Source organism: Kogia breviceps, chromosome 8, assembly GCF_026419965.1.
Source record: "Kogia breviceps isolate mKogBre1 chromosome 8, mKogBre1 haplotype 1, whole genome shotgun sequence".
Lineage (NCBI taxonomy): Eukaryota > Metazoa > Chordata > Mammalia > Artiodactyla > Physeteridae > Kogia > Kogia breviceps.
Genome location: NC_081317.1, coordinates 12002149 through 12017294, shown reverse-complemented (window position 1 = coordinate 12017294; position 15146 = coordinate 12002149). Strand labels below are relative to the sequence as shown.

Sequence of the window (15146 nt, the reverse complement as noted above, 5' to 3'; positions counted from 1 at the left end):
CCCCTCTTCTGTATTTTTACTTTATGCATGTATATCTTTCTCTGTGGTGTTGCTACCTTTCTGTTCTAGTTGTCTCTGTATCTTTTCCAGTAGTTCTATCTTGTCCTCCTGCTCTGTATTTCATTTCCTCCTCCTTAAACTGACTCTAATATGGAATGTTAATATATTTAAATATTGTACTGCTAAAGTGTTATATTCCCTACTCTTAATTTTTTATTTTAAGCCCTTTTAAAAAAATTTTTTAGTTTATTTATTTATTTATTTTTGGCTGTGTTGGGTCTTCATTGCTATGCACGGGCTTTCTCTAGTTATGGCGAGCAGGGGCTACTCTTCGTTGTGATGCGTGGGCTTCTCATTGCGGTGGTTTCTCTTGTTGTGGAGCATGGGCTGTAGGCACTCGGGCTTCTGTAGTGGCACACGGACTCTAGAGCACAGGCTCAGTAGTTGTGGTGCACGGGCTTAGTTGCTCTGCGGCATGTGGGATCTTCCCGGACCTGGGCTTGAACATGTGTCCCCTGCATTGGCAGGTGGATTCTTTTTTTTTTTTTGGTACACGGGCCTCTCACCGTTGAGGCCTCTCCCTCTGCGGAGCACAGGCTCCGGATGCACAGGCTCAGCGGCCATAGCTCATGGGCCCAGCCGCTACGCGGAATGTGAGATCCCCCTGGACCAGAACACGAACCCGCGTCCCCTGCATCAGCAGGCAGACTTGCAACCACTGTGCCACCAGGGAAGCCCCGGCAGTGGATTCTTAACCACTGCGCCACCAGGGAAGTCCCTTAATTTTTAATTTAGGTCAGTTTAAACTGTTATGTGCTTGTCTTAAGATATACCAGAATATAAAACAACTTGAGCTATCAAAAATTTTGTTCTATTAATCTCTTTTCGGTCACCTCTCCTCCCACCCCCAGTTGTAGCTTTCAGTTGAAGAAAAGTTCCCTCTTCTGTTATAATTAAGCAAAAGGATTTGGGGGGGGGCATGGAGATAAGACTTTCTTAGTCCTAAACTTTATGTTTTAGAATATTTCTAAAACATTTTTTTTTTTTTTTTTTTTTTTTGCGGTACGCGGGCCTCTCACTGCTGTGGCCTCTCCCGTTGCGGAGCACAGGCTCCGGACACGCAGGCTCAGCGGCCATGGCTCACGGGCCCAGCCGCTCTTGGCACGTGGGATCTTCCCGGACCGGGGCATGAACCCGTGTCCTCTGCATCGGCAGGCGGACTCACAACCTCTGCACCACCAGGGAAGCCCTAAAACATTTTTTCATGTATAGTTTTATGTAGGAAACCTTGAACAAAACAAAGTAACTGGGAATCTACAGAACGGTTAACTTTTTAGTTCACACTTACTAAATATTGGTAGTTGGATGTTTGATGATACAGTCTGAATACAGTAAATAAAATTGCAGAACTAGAGTCCTGCTCAGTAAATATCCTATTTTCCTTTTCCTAAGTCTAAACATATATTTTTCTATTTAGAAAAGGTTACATTTTGTTTAGATATTTAAAGTAATACCTTTCTATTCTCATATCCTATATGAAATCAGAAGTAGTGCTCAATTTAAAAAAGTTTTATCCCTTGATAAATAATGTTTTTTCATCTTCAAGATAAAGCAAAAGGAGAGAAAGAACAATACTGACACTTTATACGAAGTTGTGTGCTTGGAAAGTGAATCAGAGAGAGAGAGGAGGAAAACTACAGCCAGTCCCTCAATTCGCCTGCCACAGTCTGGATCTCAGAGTTCAATGATACCTTCTCCTCCAGAAGATGATGAAGAGGAAGGTAAATTGTAGGGAGAGCTTAATTTCTGTTTTGGGGTGGCGGACCATACAGACCTTTACAATTTTATCAGGGAATTGATAAAGTGACATAATATTTTGAATTCTTTTAAAAGGACTGTGGGAGATTAAAAAGTGATTAACATAGGACTTTCTTTAAGGTAATTGTAACAAAGTTAGAAAAAAATGAGATTTATAATTAGTGCTTTTAAAAATAATCAGTCTAAGTATTAATATAGCACATTTTTAGAGCAAATTTGACACAGCTTCCACCTCAGTAAATGTTCCCACCTAAACTGATTTATACATTATTGGATTTTCACACTGATAAATATTAGGAATCAACCAGTTCTTTATTTTTTCCTCTTTTTTTTATGGTTATATCTGTAAACTAGTCTGTCAATCTGTGTTAAAAGATACCGTGTGAAAGTGAGAAATGAAGGGAAGGAACACAGGAAAAGTGAAAGTTTGGGAGGCATTTTCCAATTTATAATTTTGTACCAGAGCTTAATTTTTAAGGGGAAAAGCAGGCTGATGATGAGAGGTAATATGAGGCATGCATCTATGTGAGCTTCACAAGAAGTGTTCTAGAAAATTCATAGACGAGAATTCATTTCTCATTGTGGAGTATGTGGTGGAGCACCATGAATAGTTTTTTAGCTGGAACTTTTAAAGTGCAAGGAGGATTCAGGGATAAAGGGGCTGGTTTGGGCACTTCTGGCTAAGAAATTACATTAACAAAAGCATGGAGGTGGCAGGAATGTCTGATTGGGTTAAAAGAAATACATATCCATGACTATATGACCATTTTTCAAGTTTAGAACAAGCTCTTACTTTCCACTTTCTGTTGTTCCCTGTAACTTCTACTTTTTCTGTGACTAATCAGCTTAGGATCATTTATTAGTAATATTGATGGCCACCAGTTACTAGATGCTTAATATGTGATAGACAGGTACTCTGTTTATAAAGTAAAGTAATACTTTGTTTATATAGTCCTCACAAATATCCTGAAAAATAGGACTTATTTTGAATTTACTTATTTTGAGCATAAGGAAATAGAATCTCAGAAAAGTGAATTTGCCCAAGGTCACAACAGCTAGAAATTGGCAGGGAGGACTTTAATCCAGGTCTGTGAGTTAATAGTCTGAGCTCTATTCTGTCACCATCTCTGGGCATTTAGTGCACATAAAGCATTTTGAAGTGCAAAGAAAGCACATAAGTTGTTTTTACAAAGTCAGAGATACAATTTATAGTCTCCCTGCAGAGGCGATTTAAGTCATGTTTTAAGGCTGGGAAAGGTGAAATTGTTCCCACTGTTTGAGATTGTCTGCTGTATAACTGGTTCTGGAGACTTTCAGTTTCCCTTCTAGGTCAGCACTGCTTAAGATGCAGAGCAAATAAAAGTTTATAGAACTTTCCTCCCCTTAAAACTCAGCAATTAAAAAAAAACACCAAAAATTGAGAAAGACACTTTGTTTATGAAACCAGAGACTGCTCAAATCTCCATACTATAGATGTTAAAGGATATCTACCAGTTACAAAGAAATTTGGGTCCAACTAATAGATAACATCAGGATTGAGATGTAAGTCTAATCTCTAGCAGGCACGGATTTTTTATATAATTGAGGGGGTTCAGAAGGCTTATACTGACAGCTCTTAACTGGGGAGAGATAGGGACTAACAGCAGTCAGCAGTCCATGGGAGAATCAGGGAACACTAGAACACAGCTCTGTAAAGGAAGGGAGTGTGTCCTTTTCTGCCCCACATTATTTCCCTGGTGTGTAACCCAATTCCTGGTATATAATAGATGCTCAGTAAATATTGGCAGGATGAGTAACCCTCCTGGGGTCCATTTCCATAGTGAAAAATTAATGACAGGAGAACTGGGACTTGAGAAGACTTCAGCCATGCCATCTTGTAATTCTCTCTAACCGAGTATACAAACAAGGGAAACTGGTCCTGTTGTGATGCTTGCTCCATGGAAAGAAATGGCTATAATCCTCTAAAGAGGCTCCTTATCCATAGGATGTTTGTGCTCACAGGGCCGGAAGCCAGCAGTTATAAATGGGAGGTGTTCAGAAAACATTTTGAACACATCCAGACAGTAAAAGAGGATTTTGTAAGATAGGTCTTCCTAATCTCTTTAAAGGAATTATCTCTTGTAAATTTTAGTACATTTTTTAGTAGCTGCCATCCCCCAAAGACGTTGTGTTATATTGACATTTTTAATGAGTAGAGAATTACTTGAGGCATTTAGAAAGTAGGGCCAATTCTGGCAAAATAATGAAGCAGGGGAAGTTTATCTTAGTGCACTGGAGCCTTTCTCTTTTCCTTATCTGTCTGCAGAGGTCTCACTTATATTCAGTCTGTCCTCTCCGTAACTCATTATGAAAACTGCTGTTAATGTTCAAGGCATTATAATGTAAATAAGTTTAATAATAAGTATCCTGGATTTCTGAGCCTTTAAAATCAGTGCTCAGATATGCCATCTCTAAAGGGATGCCAGTTCATGATGTAATCATCAGAGGTGTAAAGATCAAAACTTTTTAAGGCAGGTTAAACCAAAAAATCTAGATACAGCATTGGTTGAGGACACATGGAAACAAGTACTGTTGTACCCAACTAGTGCAAATATCAATTGGTAAAACCATTTTGGAAGGCAGTTTGTCAGTAAGTTTCAAAATCCTTAAAAGCATGCATTTTTTAACCCAGGGAGTTCTCTTCTGGGCATATACCCAATAAAAGCAATGAGATATGTTCATCCTGATATTATTTGTAGCAAAAAGTTGAAACTTTGCTTTGGAATAGATGAGAGAACATACTCATATTTTGAGTCCTTTCATTTTATAATTATATGGCTGTTTTCTGCATTTGACATAATATAGACCTATAGGAAAAGCAAAGGAGAATTAAAGAGATTACAACAACATTCCACTTAGGACCATTTTTATTTTCCTCGTACTTATAACTATATACCAAAAGAGAGAAGTTATGATACTATGCTCCCAGTGAAGTCTTTCGAATTTGACTGTTATGTTTCCAGGTCATTCTTCTGGCTAGCTTAGCCACCTCTGTTATCCTTTTTTGTGTGTTTTGTTTATTAAAGATAACGATGAACCTCTCTTGAGTGGATCTGGTGATGTATCTAAAGAATGTGCAGAGAAAATTCTTGAAACATGGGGAGAACTGCTCTCTAAATGGTAAGTTGTAATAGAATAGTTCTCCTTTTCACCTGTAATTCTTATTTTATGGGTATGGAATTTTACCTAACATTATTGAATTTTGGAGCCAATAATAAAAACCTAAGTATGAGGTTCACATTCTAGAACCTCTGTTTTTAGAGGTTTATAAGGGTAGTAGTGAAGATCTGAAATCAACTTTCAAAATATCAGAAATCTAATAAATTCATGTTGCTGCAGAAAATATTTATTCAAACATGGAAAGCATGGGGAGAATAAACAAGGAAAGAAGTCATTTGTATTAAAGTGGTTAGGAACCACTGACTGGTTAAGATAATACACAGTAGTTAAGACTATACACAATAATCAGAGAGGTTTAGAAGATGCTCACACAGTGCATAGAGCCGTGGTAAGAGACTCCAGGTGGGATTTTTCCTTATCTGTGTTATATACCTCAAGTGAGAGAGCAGCATGTTATAAATATGGTATATATTAATTGCTCTACCAGTTACTTTTCCTACTAACACTTGCAAAATTCAGGAATTTTTCATCAGCTCAAAAGATGGTTTGACAACAACATTAAACATTATCCTCTAGGCTGTCTAAAGAGAGGACACTACCTTCAGGTATTTATTAATGGTATCAGAGACACTCTGGTAAATCAAGTTGGTGAGACATTTATGTAGTTTCCTTTCCCCATTGTGTAGGATGCCTGTATATGCTGAAAAGAGCTGAACTTGAAAGTGATCTGAGTAGTTTTCTATTTCTGACTTTCTGGTTATTAGGGTTGTCTGTTAGCTCCCCGTGGACCTGTTACTTTGGAGTCTGATTTTTCTCTGAAGTTTTAACTGTTGAAACCTTCACTCTATTCTTAGTAAAACTGTGTCTCAGCATTAAAAAAAACTTCATGCCCTTAAGGGATGGGACTACAAATGGGCATCATCTGCTTCTAACACTCACAGTGCTTTACACTTCTGGTAAAGCACTCTCCACATTGGGAAATGTCAAATGTGTACAGGAGGAAAATGCAAACCAAAGCATGGTTTGTCTTTACACAAGTGGTTTTAATAAATGAACTCTGCAAAAGCCCCCCAGGGGAATAGTTTTCATTTATTTTTGATATTCCTTTAGCAATCAGGAGACAAACCTGCTGATGCTCTCATCACAATATATTTTCAGTTCAGTGATTTTGGAGTGTTTGGACTGCTGCTGGCAGGAATTTCATCGTATAAAAAGGTTTCTGCTCTAAAATAGAAATGTAATTGAGTCTTGACATGGTTATATAATAGCGTATTTAAAATTATATATAGCATCTAGGTTTTATAAAATGAACTCACCAGCATTTTATATAATTGCTTGGAATTTGTTTTGTTATCAAGCTTTGTTTTTTCATTTGATTAAATGATATCCTTATCTTACTCCTTCAGATATATTAACTAAGTTTCCATCTGTCTCAACTGTCTTTCAGGGTGTTTAAAACTGTTTTTACTGGTTTCAGTCATGTCTTTAGAAATAATAATACAGTTTCTCTACTTCAATTCATTCTGTCATTATTTTTTTCATCATTATTATATGTGTTCTGTAATAGGAACCATCACAATATCATGGAGTTTTAGAGCCTGGTAGACCTGGCTTCAAATCCTACCTCTCCTATTTCTAAGCTGTATGATGTTGGGCAGGTCACTTAACTCTTTTGAGTCTGTTTATTCATTTACAAAATACAAGTCTGTAGAACCACCACTCAGGATTATTCTAGATTAAAAATAATAGATGTTGTAATGGTAGTAATCATAGTAAGAAGTCATAGATTTACCATGTATCTGGTGCTGTGCTAAGTTATGTGCTCTATTTCAACTATAACAACCTTATAAAACAGTATCCATTTTTATAGATGAGGAAACTGGCTTAGAGATTGTCAGCAATTCTAGTTAGTAAACAGCACTCAGAATTTTTAACACAGTCAAGTCTGATCCCAAAGCTGGTTTATTTAACTCTACATTAGATTTTAGTGGCAGTAATTGTAATAAACATACTTTTGCGCTCTAATTCTCCAAGTTCATTTTGATATGAATTTTAGTCAATAAGAGAACTAATGTCAGTAATAAAATAGTATGCTGATTTAGCTAGTTATTATTATCAGTGACTAAAATTATTCTGAAAATAATTTTATCAATATGAATCTAGCTAGGGTTATCAAATAATCCTAGGGTTAGGTTTATTTTTTTTGTAAAGAGCCAAGTATAAATGTTTTAGGCTTTGTGGTCAATAGTCTCTGTTGCAACTACTCAACTCTGCTGTTGCAGTGTGAAAGCAGCCATAGACAGTACATAAAGAAATAAAAATGGCTGTTTCAGTAAGAGTTGATACAGAAACACATGGTGAGCCAGATTTGTCCCACAGGCCAAAGTGTACCAATCCTTGAATTAGGTAATAGGACTACTTTTGTCCTTTCTGCTCCCACCTGTTCAACTTTTATATGGTTGTTTTTTCCTCAGCAAAGCCAAAACTATACTGAACTATCTATAGCTCTTATATTAGGGTGTTAGCATCACAGAATTAACCATTTTTAAATGTACTGTGCATTATTGTGCTAGTATTCTGGGAGAATTTTGAGAAAAGTCTCAGACCTTTTTGCATTTCGATAGTGGTCATTTTGTACCAGTAACTTCTGTTTAAATCTGATAGTCACAGGAATTCCTCTGTGTCAGGTTCCTGCTTTATGTGTCAGTAATGGTGGCTTTCAAATCACAAAGCAGCTATGACGTAACATATAGCGCATTCACTGGTCTTAGAGTTTGAGGCTACCTCAGTCTTGTAATCAACTTCCCTGAACTTCTTTCTGCATCTGTAGAACTGGAGATACTACCACATACCTCAGATGGTTGTTGTAAGCAGCAAATAAAATTATATGCAAAAGCACTTTGTAAACTAATACCAACATTTCAAGATTTTTTTTTTATAATTTAATGCTGTGTTTCCTTTATTTGTTTGTTTATTTATTTGGTTGCACCACGTCTTAGTTGCGGCTCTCGGGCTCCTCAGTTGTGGCATGCGAACTCTTAGTTGCAGCATGCATGTGGGATCTAGTTCCCTGACTAGCGATCGAACCCTGGCCCCCTGCATTGGTAGTTCAGAGTCTTAACCACTGAGCCAACTGGGTAGTCCCTCAAGATGTTTTATTTCCCCCCCAAAAAAGTATTTGGAACTCCCTGGCGGTCCAGTGGTTAGGACTCTGTGCTTGCACTGCGTTGGGGGCATGGGTTTGATCCCTGGCCTTGGAACTGAGATCCCACGTGCCGCACAGCACGGCCCCCCCAAAAAAGTTGTTTTAATTCCCTTGTTTTGTAGATGAGATAAATGAAGCTCCAAGACTTTAATGACTTGTTTTGATGTTATAATAGTACAGTAGAAACTTTCTTATCCACCATAGTTATTCAAAAAAGTTACTGGAAGTAAGGTATCATAAAAACTGCTGAAATCGTATATCTTTATATTTATTCTAACTTGGAACAAATGTATATTTAAATGTAAAACGTAAAAATACACAGTTCACTTACCAGTTTTGATGCAGTCGAGCTCTTCGGCTGTGTGTCAAATGATTGGAATTTTGCTTTGTTTTTCTTATACAAACTACAACCATAAAGCTGTGGTTTCCAGTTTTGCTTTTTATAAAAAAAAAAAGTAAAGTAATAATTTAAAGATACTTTAAGAAGCAGTCTGACTGCAGAATTCTTTCCTCCACTCAATCTTTTACAGTTATATTGGCCACATCTAGTTCAATGGCTTTTTAAAAAAATATATTACCCTTATTAAGTCTTTGTATATCATTTAGTTTAGCTTTCATAAAAATAACACTTTTTTAGAGAAGCTATCTTTTATGCATTTATGGATTATGACTTTATTTTTAGGCATCTTAACTTGAGTGTGAGGCCAAAGCAGTTGTCATCCTTAGTAAGAAGCGGTGTTCCTGAAGCTCTTCGAGGAGAAGTCTGGCAGCTGCTAGCAGGTTGTCACAACAATGACCACCTGGTAGAAAAATACCGAATTCTCATCACAAAGGTAAGGGGATGATAATTCAGCTTCAGCATTAGTTCTTTTAGAAATTTATTATAAAAAGATCATTGTGGCTATTTGACTTCTAAGAATTTTATATAATTCCTTTATCTGATGTAAGTAGAACTTTCATACTTCTGTCCCAGAGTTATTTCTAGTGTTGGCACAAAGGAGAAGGCATAGGTTTTCTTCCTTCCTTTTCACCTCAGAGGCAAAAGATGGCCTCTACCCTTTGTGTATCTGAATCTCTTTTGACCATAATTTCATTCTTAGTCAGGTCAGTTGTGCTATGCCATGTGTAAAAACTTTCCTTTGTTTATTTTAATCCTTTTCACACTTCACAGAAATGTGCTCTTTGTAGATAAGGCCTAGTCCTAGTTTTTACAGTTGGAAGAACATGGTTCTTTTATCTTAAACCATATTCCCTTTTAGTTCATTCCTCTAAAGTGAAGAATTCTATTTTTTATAGTATCCCCTTCTCCAGTTCATGAATTGCTCAAGGTTTTGCAAGTGAAGCAACGAAATTTTTCCTTGTACAAGTATACAAGAATTTAACCTAATTTTTTGCAAGGTCAGGCTGTGCTTTGTGCCTTTTGCAGGACCCATGGTACTGGTTATAAGTTTTGTTTTTGTTTTCTAAAATTCTTCAAGTTTTTATCTTTAGGAGGCAGTTTCTCCAGTGGTATGCAAATCCCAAACCTGAATTATGAATGAATTTCTTAGAACCCCCAGTAATATATGAGAATTTTTCAATGTGACAAAAGGTGGGACTTCTTTAAAAACCTTATGAGATGAATAGTATCTCTATAAAACTATAATTTTTTTAAAAAGACTTTATAGGTAAGGACAGCATTTGAACATGAAATCAAATCTTTCCTCAGCAGAAATATGACTTTTTTTTTTAACACCTTTATTAGAGTATAATTGCTTTACAATGGTGTGTTAGTTTCTGCTTTATAACAAAATGAATCAGCTGTACGTATACATATATCCCCGTACCTCCTCCCTCTTGCATCTCCCTCCCACCCTCCCTATCCCACCCTCTAAGTGTAGAAAAATGACTTTTATTTGCTCAAAATATTAGTGTTTCTATTCATCATCTTGTTTCCAGACAGATGTATTTTCCCTCAGGAACTAATATTCTGTTTCCCTTCATTATGTTGATGTTATTGTTTAACCAGCTGTATAGAGTGCCTATTACAACCACAGTGCTGGAGCTAGGAGGTCAAACACAAAAGCAATTAACATAAATCATGTGATAGTCTGGAAAAGCACAGTGGGAACCATCAAAAGGAGTGATTAATTCAGCCTGGGGGAATAGGAGAGTCTTTATCAGGAATATGATGTTTAAGATGGGTTCCAGAAAAGACCTCCCCAGGCATGGAAGAATGGCAGAGTGTTGAACTCATAGTATCATTGGAGACATGGAAGAATAAGGCTATGCAACATGCATGGCTAGCAAAAGTACACTTAGTTGATTTTTTTCTTTTATTGGCAAATCCTATTTTGGATATGTAATTATAACATTTTGAAGTCCTTTGAAATGTTTGGCCAAAAATTATTTCTTAAATATTTTTGGTGTGGCTACTCATAGAGATAATTTAAAGACATGAAGTATTCTATTTTTCTGGTTCCAAGAAAATGGTGATATCTGTTTCTCGAATAGGAACCTGGTAGTTATTATTGTAATTGACATTTAAAAAATTTGCTCTGAAATTTCTTGAGAGGAGAAACTACTTTAAAATTTTTTAAATTTATTTTTACAGCAAGTTGTAATTTACATAGGCTAAAATACACAACTTTAAAGTGTATGGCTCCATTACATATGAATACACTGCTCTGATCATTACCGAAAGGAAGAATATATCCATCACCCCAAGAAGTTATTGTTGTCCCTTTCTAGTCATAACCGCTCCTACGCCACCCCTGAAAAACCAATACAGTAAGTCCTCTACATACGAACCTTCAAGTTGCGAACTTTCAAAGGTGCAAACACGTATGCATGTCCAGTCATATAAGTTAGTTCACATATCTGGCATACATTGTCACGTGGTGCATCATGTACAAGTGGTTGTGCTTTTGTGTTCTTTACTGTATAGTACTGTATAGAGTACAGTAGTACAGAATCTTTATTTCAAGCCCAGGATGTCCAGAAGCCAGCATGAAAGCATTGGTGATGTAGCTGGTACTATTGTACTTTTCAAGATACTGTACTTTTCAAGGTACTATAAGGTTAAAAATGTTTATTTTTTGTTTTTATTTGTTTTTTATGTATTGTATGTGTGAAGAGTATTATAAACCTATTACAGTACAGTACTATATAGCCAGTTGTGTTAGTTGGGTACCTAGGCTAACTTTGTTGAACTTGGGAACAGATTGGACTTACGAAAGTGCTCTCGGAAGAGAACTCATTCATATGTAGGGGACTTAACTGTATTCTGACTTCTCTTTCCCTAGATTAGTTTTGATTGTTCTTGAACTTCATTTACAGACAATCATACAGTCATGCAGCATGTACTCGTTAGTATTTGACTTCTTTTGCTCATCCATTTTGTGAGTGTATCAGTAGTTCGTATTTTATTTGTTTTCATTTTTTTAATTGCTGAGAATATTCCATTGTATGAATAAATCACACTTTAAAAAAATCTGTTCTATTATAGATGTTTGTGGCTTTTTTTATTTCTCCCTGTTTTAGCTTTTATAAAGCTGCTGTGAACATTCTTGTGTATATTGATAGCAGGTGCTATGGTCTGAATGTGTCCCTTAAAATTCATGTTGAAACCTAACCACTATACCAAGGTGATAGTAATGAAACAGGGCCTTTGGGAGGTGATTAGGCCATGAGGGCAGAACGCTTGTGCTTGGGTAACGCACCATTATAAAAGAGTCTCGGGAAAATCCCTCCCCACCTTCCACCATGTGAGGATACAACTAGAAGTCGGCGCTGTGCAGCCCAGAAGAGGGCCTTCACCAGAGCCCAACTGTGTGGCACTCTGATCTTAGACTTCTAGCCTCCAGAATTGTGAGCAATAAAATTCTGCTGTTTATAAGCCCCCCAGTTTATGGTGTTTTGTTATAGAAACCCAGGCAGACTAAGACAGTGCAGTCTTTTATTCAGTTATTCTTCTGTTGGTAGGCATTTATTTTGTTTCCAGTTTCTAGCCTCTAAATAGTGTTTACTAAACAACCTTACTCATGTTCTAAATCTTGGACTTTTATTGAATAGTCTCAGTAGTGTGATTGCTGGATCAAAGGGTAATATGTTTTTTAAACGTGTTATTTAATTTTTGTATTTAATTTACTTATGTCCAGATTGCCTCTCTGAAAGGCTATGACAGTTCACAGTTCCACCAGAAATGTAGGAAAGTACCTATTAACACATATCCCAAACAGTATTAGTTATCACTGTAATTTTTGCTGTCACTGGATGTAAGTGATGCCAGTATGTCTTTAGTTTGCAGTTCCCTGACTACAAATAAATATGAGCGATTTGCCCTTCCATGAATTATCTCTTTATATTCTTTGTATATTTTTCTATTAACTTTAAGATGTCAGTTTCTAAGTACTTTATATAATTATATTCTTTGTAGACTTCATTATAAATATCTTTCTAGAATTTTAGATTTATATTAACTTTAGGTTTCACGCCATACGAAACACTTTCAATTTTTATGTAGAAAATTGCATCTTGGTTAAGGTCTCTCCTACCTCTAGATTTTGTAAATATACTTTACAACGTTTCCTTGTGAGATTTTTATTGTACGTGTTATATTTTTACATCTTTAATCCATCTGGAATTTATTTTTGTACATGGCGTGTGATAGCAGTCCAATTTTACTTTCTCCCAGATGGATAACCAGTTGTGCTACTTCTATTTTCCTACTGAGTAGAACTGCCATCTTTGTTATATCTTAAATTCTCATATATGCTGGGATTGATTTCTAGCTTGTTCTATTTATTTATTTTTGTGTATTCCTATACCAATACTGTTTTAGTTAAAGAGGCTTTGAGTTATGTTCTAATATCCAGTAAAGCAAGTCTTTTTTTCACTGTTTCCTTTTTCATATTTTTCTTATCTATTTTTGCATATTTAGTCTTCCATATAAACTTCAAATTCATTTTCTCCAGTCTCGCCATTATACTGAAAGGTTATATAAGGATTCTAGTTTGAATTACATTTAATTTACATATTAATTTAGGTTATAATATACATTGTTATAATATCTTTACATCTGAGAATATGGTATGCCTTTCCACTTGTCAAGGTCCTATGTCTGTTAAAGACTTCTGAGTTGCCTTCATATATGTCTTGTTCCTCTTTTGTTAAATTTATTCCTAAGAATTCTCTTAGAGTGTTCTCGCTATAGCAAATGGAATATTTTTTTTTCTGATTTCCATTTCTAAGTAGCTAATTGCTACAACAGAGAATAGACATTAATTTTTTCTAATTCTCTATCCATCTGCCTCTTGATATTTTGATTAATCCTCCTAATTTTATACTAGCATCTTTTAAGATTTTCAGGTATATGATAATATCAGCAGCAAAAACAGTTTCACTTCTTTTTCACTGTTTATGCAAGCTACTAAATTTTCTTGGTTTTGTTTTTATATTTGATAGAAGCTTTAAGACGGTGTTTAATGATGGTGGTGATAACTAGCATCCCTACTGAGTTCCTGATTTTAATTAAAATGGTCTTAGTTTTTCAGACTTCTGGAAAGCATGCTATTCAATTGTGGGGTTTTTTTGGTAATACTTTTTTATTTTATTTAAGTGATTTTATTCTATCTCAGGCTTTGATTTTTTTTTATTAGGAATGTCTACTGAAATTTTATGAAGGACTTTTTCAGCACTTAATAGTGAATATGATTTTCTTTAACTTGTTGATGGAGTAGATACGTTATCAACATATGATAGACTTCCTGATATTGAGCTACCCTTGGCTTCATGGAATAAATTTCTGCTAACCAAATACTCCTGGATTTTTAGTTTTCTGTTCTTTTTCATCTTTGATAGAGGGTTCCTCAACCCTAGTCTCTAGTTAGAACTTGTCAGGCACAGGGGAAAGAAACCCATAAGTAATCCACAGGGACTCCTACGAGCTCTCTTACTCCCAGCTGTAAGACCTATAGCTATTTGGGTCTGGTAAATCAAATAAATTGGAGTTGAGAATGGAGGGAAAAGAGGGTGCTTTCTGGTCTTCAGCTTCCAGAATCATCCTCTGGTCCTTCTTTCTTTTGGTTATTTTTCACCTTTTATATTAGTGACTGTTTATTTATTTTGCTTAGTACCAAAAATTTGCATCAGAATGGCTTCCTTAACAGATTCTTTTAATAAATAAAAGAATAATGAAATAGCAGCGTGTTCTGATGTTTATCTTTCCTTCCATCCAGTCAGCCTTGTGTTTTCTGAAACCTATTTGCATTGTTTTCGCTAGTGATTTTAGTGGCAAACCTCAGTGGTAAGAGTCTTTTTGCCATGAATTTCAAGTTTTTATCCAGAGCCAAATAATCGATATTTACATTTCTGGTTGTCCAAGGGAAGCCCTGGAGGCCCAGCCACATTTTACCAGTCTGGAAAAATAATTTTAATATCTAATTATAACTTCATTATTATGCAGATTGTTTTGTTTTAATTAAAAATCTCTTCCTGGTCGATTTGGTAATAGTCAAGGATTCAATAATATTTAATCATGAGAACCTCCTGTGCGGGCTTCCCTGGTGGCGCAGTGGTTGGGAGTCCGCCTGCCGATGCAGGGGGCACAGGTTTGTGCCCTGGTCTGGGAGAGGCCACAGCGGTGAGAGGCCCACGTACCGCCAAAAAAAAAAAAAAAAAAAGAACCTCCTGTGGATACTAAACAAAAAGGGGATCAAGTTAGCAAAAAGAGCACTGGCCATGAAGTTAGGAAGTGTCCGGGTACTAGTTTCAGCTCTGCCACTGGCTTACATGAACTCAGATGAGGTTCTATTTCCTTTTCTCTGCCGAAATGAGGTTGCTGAAGTAAATGGTTGAGCTTCCTTTAAGTTTCCTTTAAGCTTTAACGTTCTGGAAAAATGAAATGGAATGTTTGAGTCCTGCCCCCAAAATAGCCTGTGATTCTACTGTTTCACAACTCAGTACTCTTGCTCTCTGATTCTGT

The 15146-nt window shown here is 36.2% G+C and overlaps 1 protein-coding gene across 9 annotated transcripts in view; it reads left to right on the top strand.

Moving 5' to 3' along the window:
* The window catches only part of RABGAP1 (RAB GTPase activating protein 1), a 148788-nt gene that overhangs the window by 59493 nt on the left and 74149 nt on the right, over window positions 1-15146 (top strand). For all 9 annotated transcript variants that reach the window (XM_067040772.1, XM_067040774.1, XM_067040775.1 and 6 more), the window contains 3 exons: window positions 1607-1781; window positions 4884-4977; window positions 8865-9015. In XM_067040772.1, coding sequence (XP_066896873.1) covers window positions 1607-1781; window positions 4884-4977; window positions 8865-9015 — 420 coding nt within the window. The remainder of the gene's footprint in view (window positions 1-1606; window positions 1782-4883; window positions 4978-8864; window positions 9016-15146) is intronic.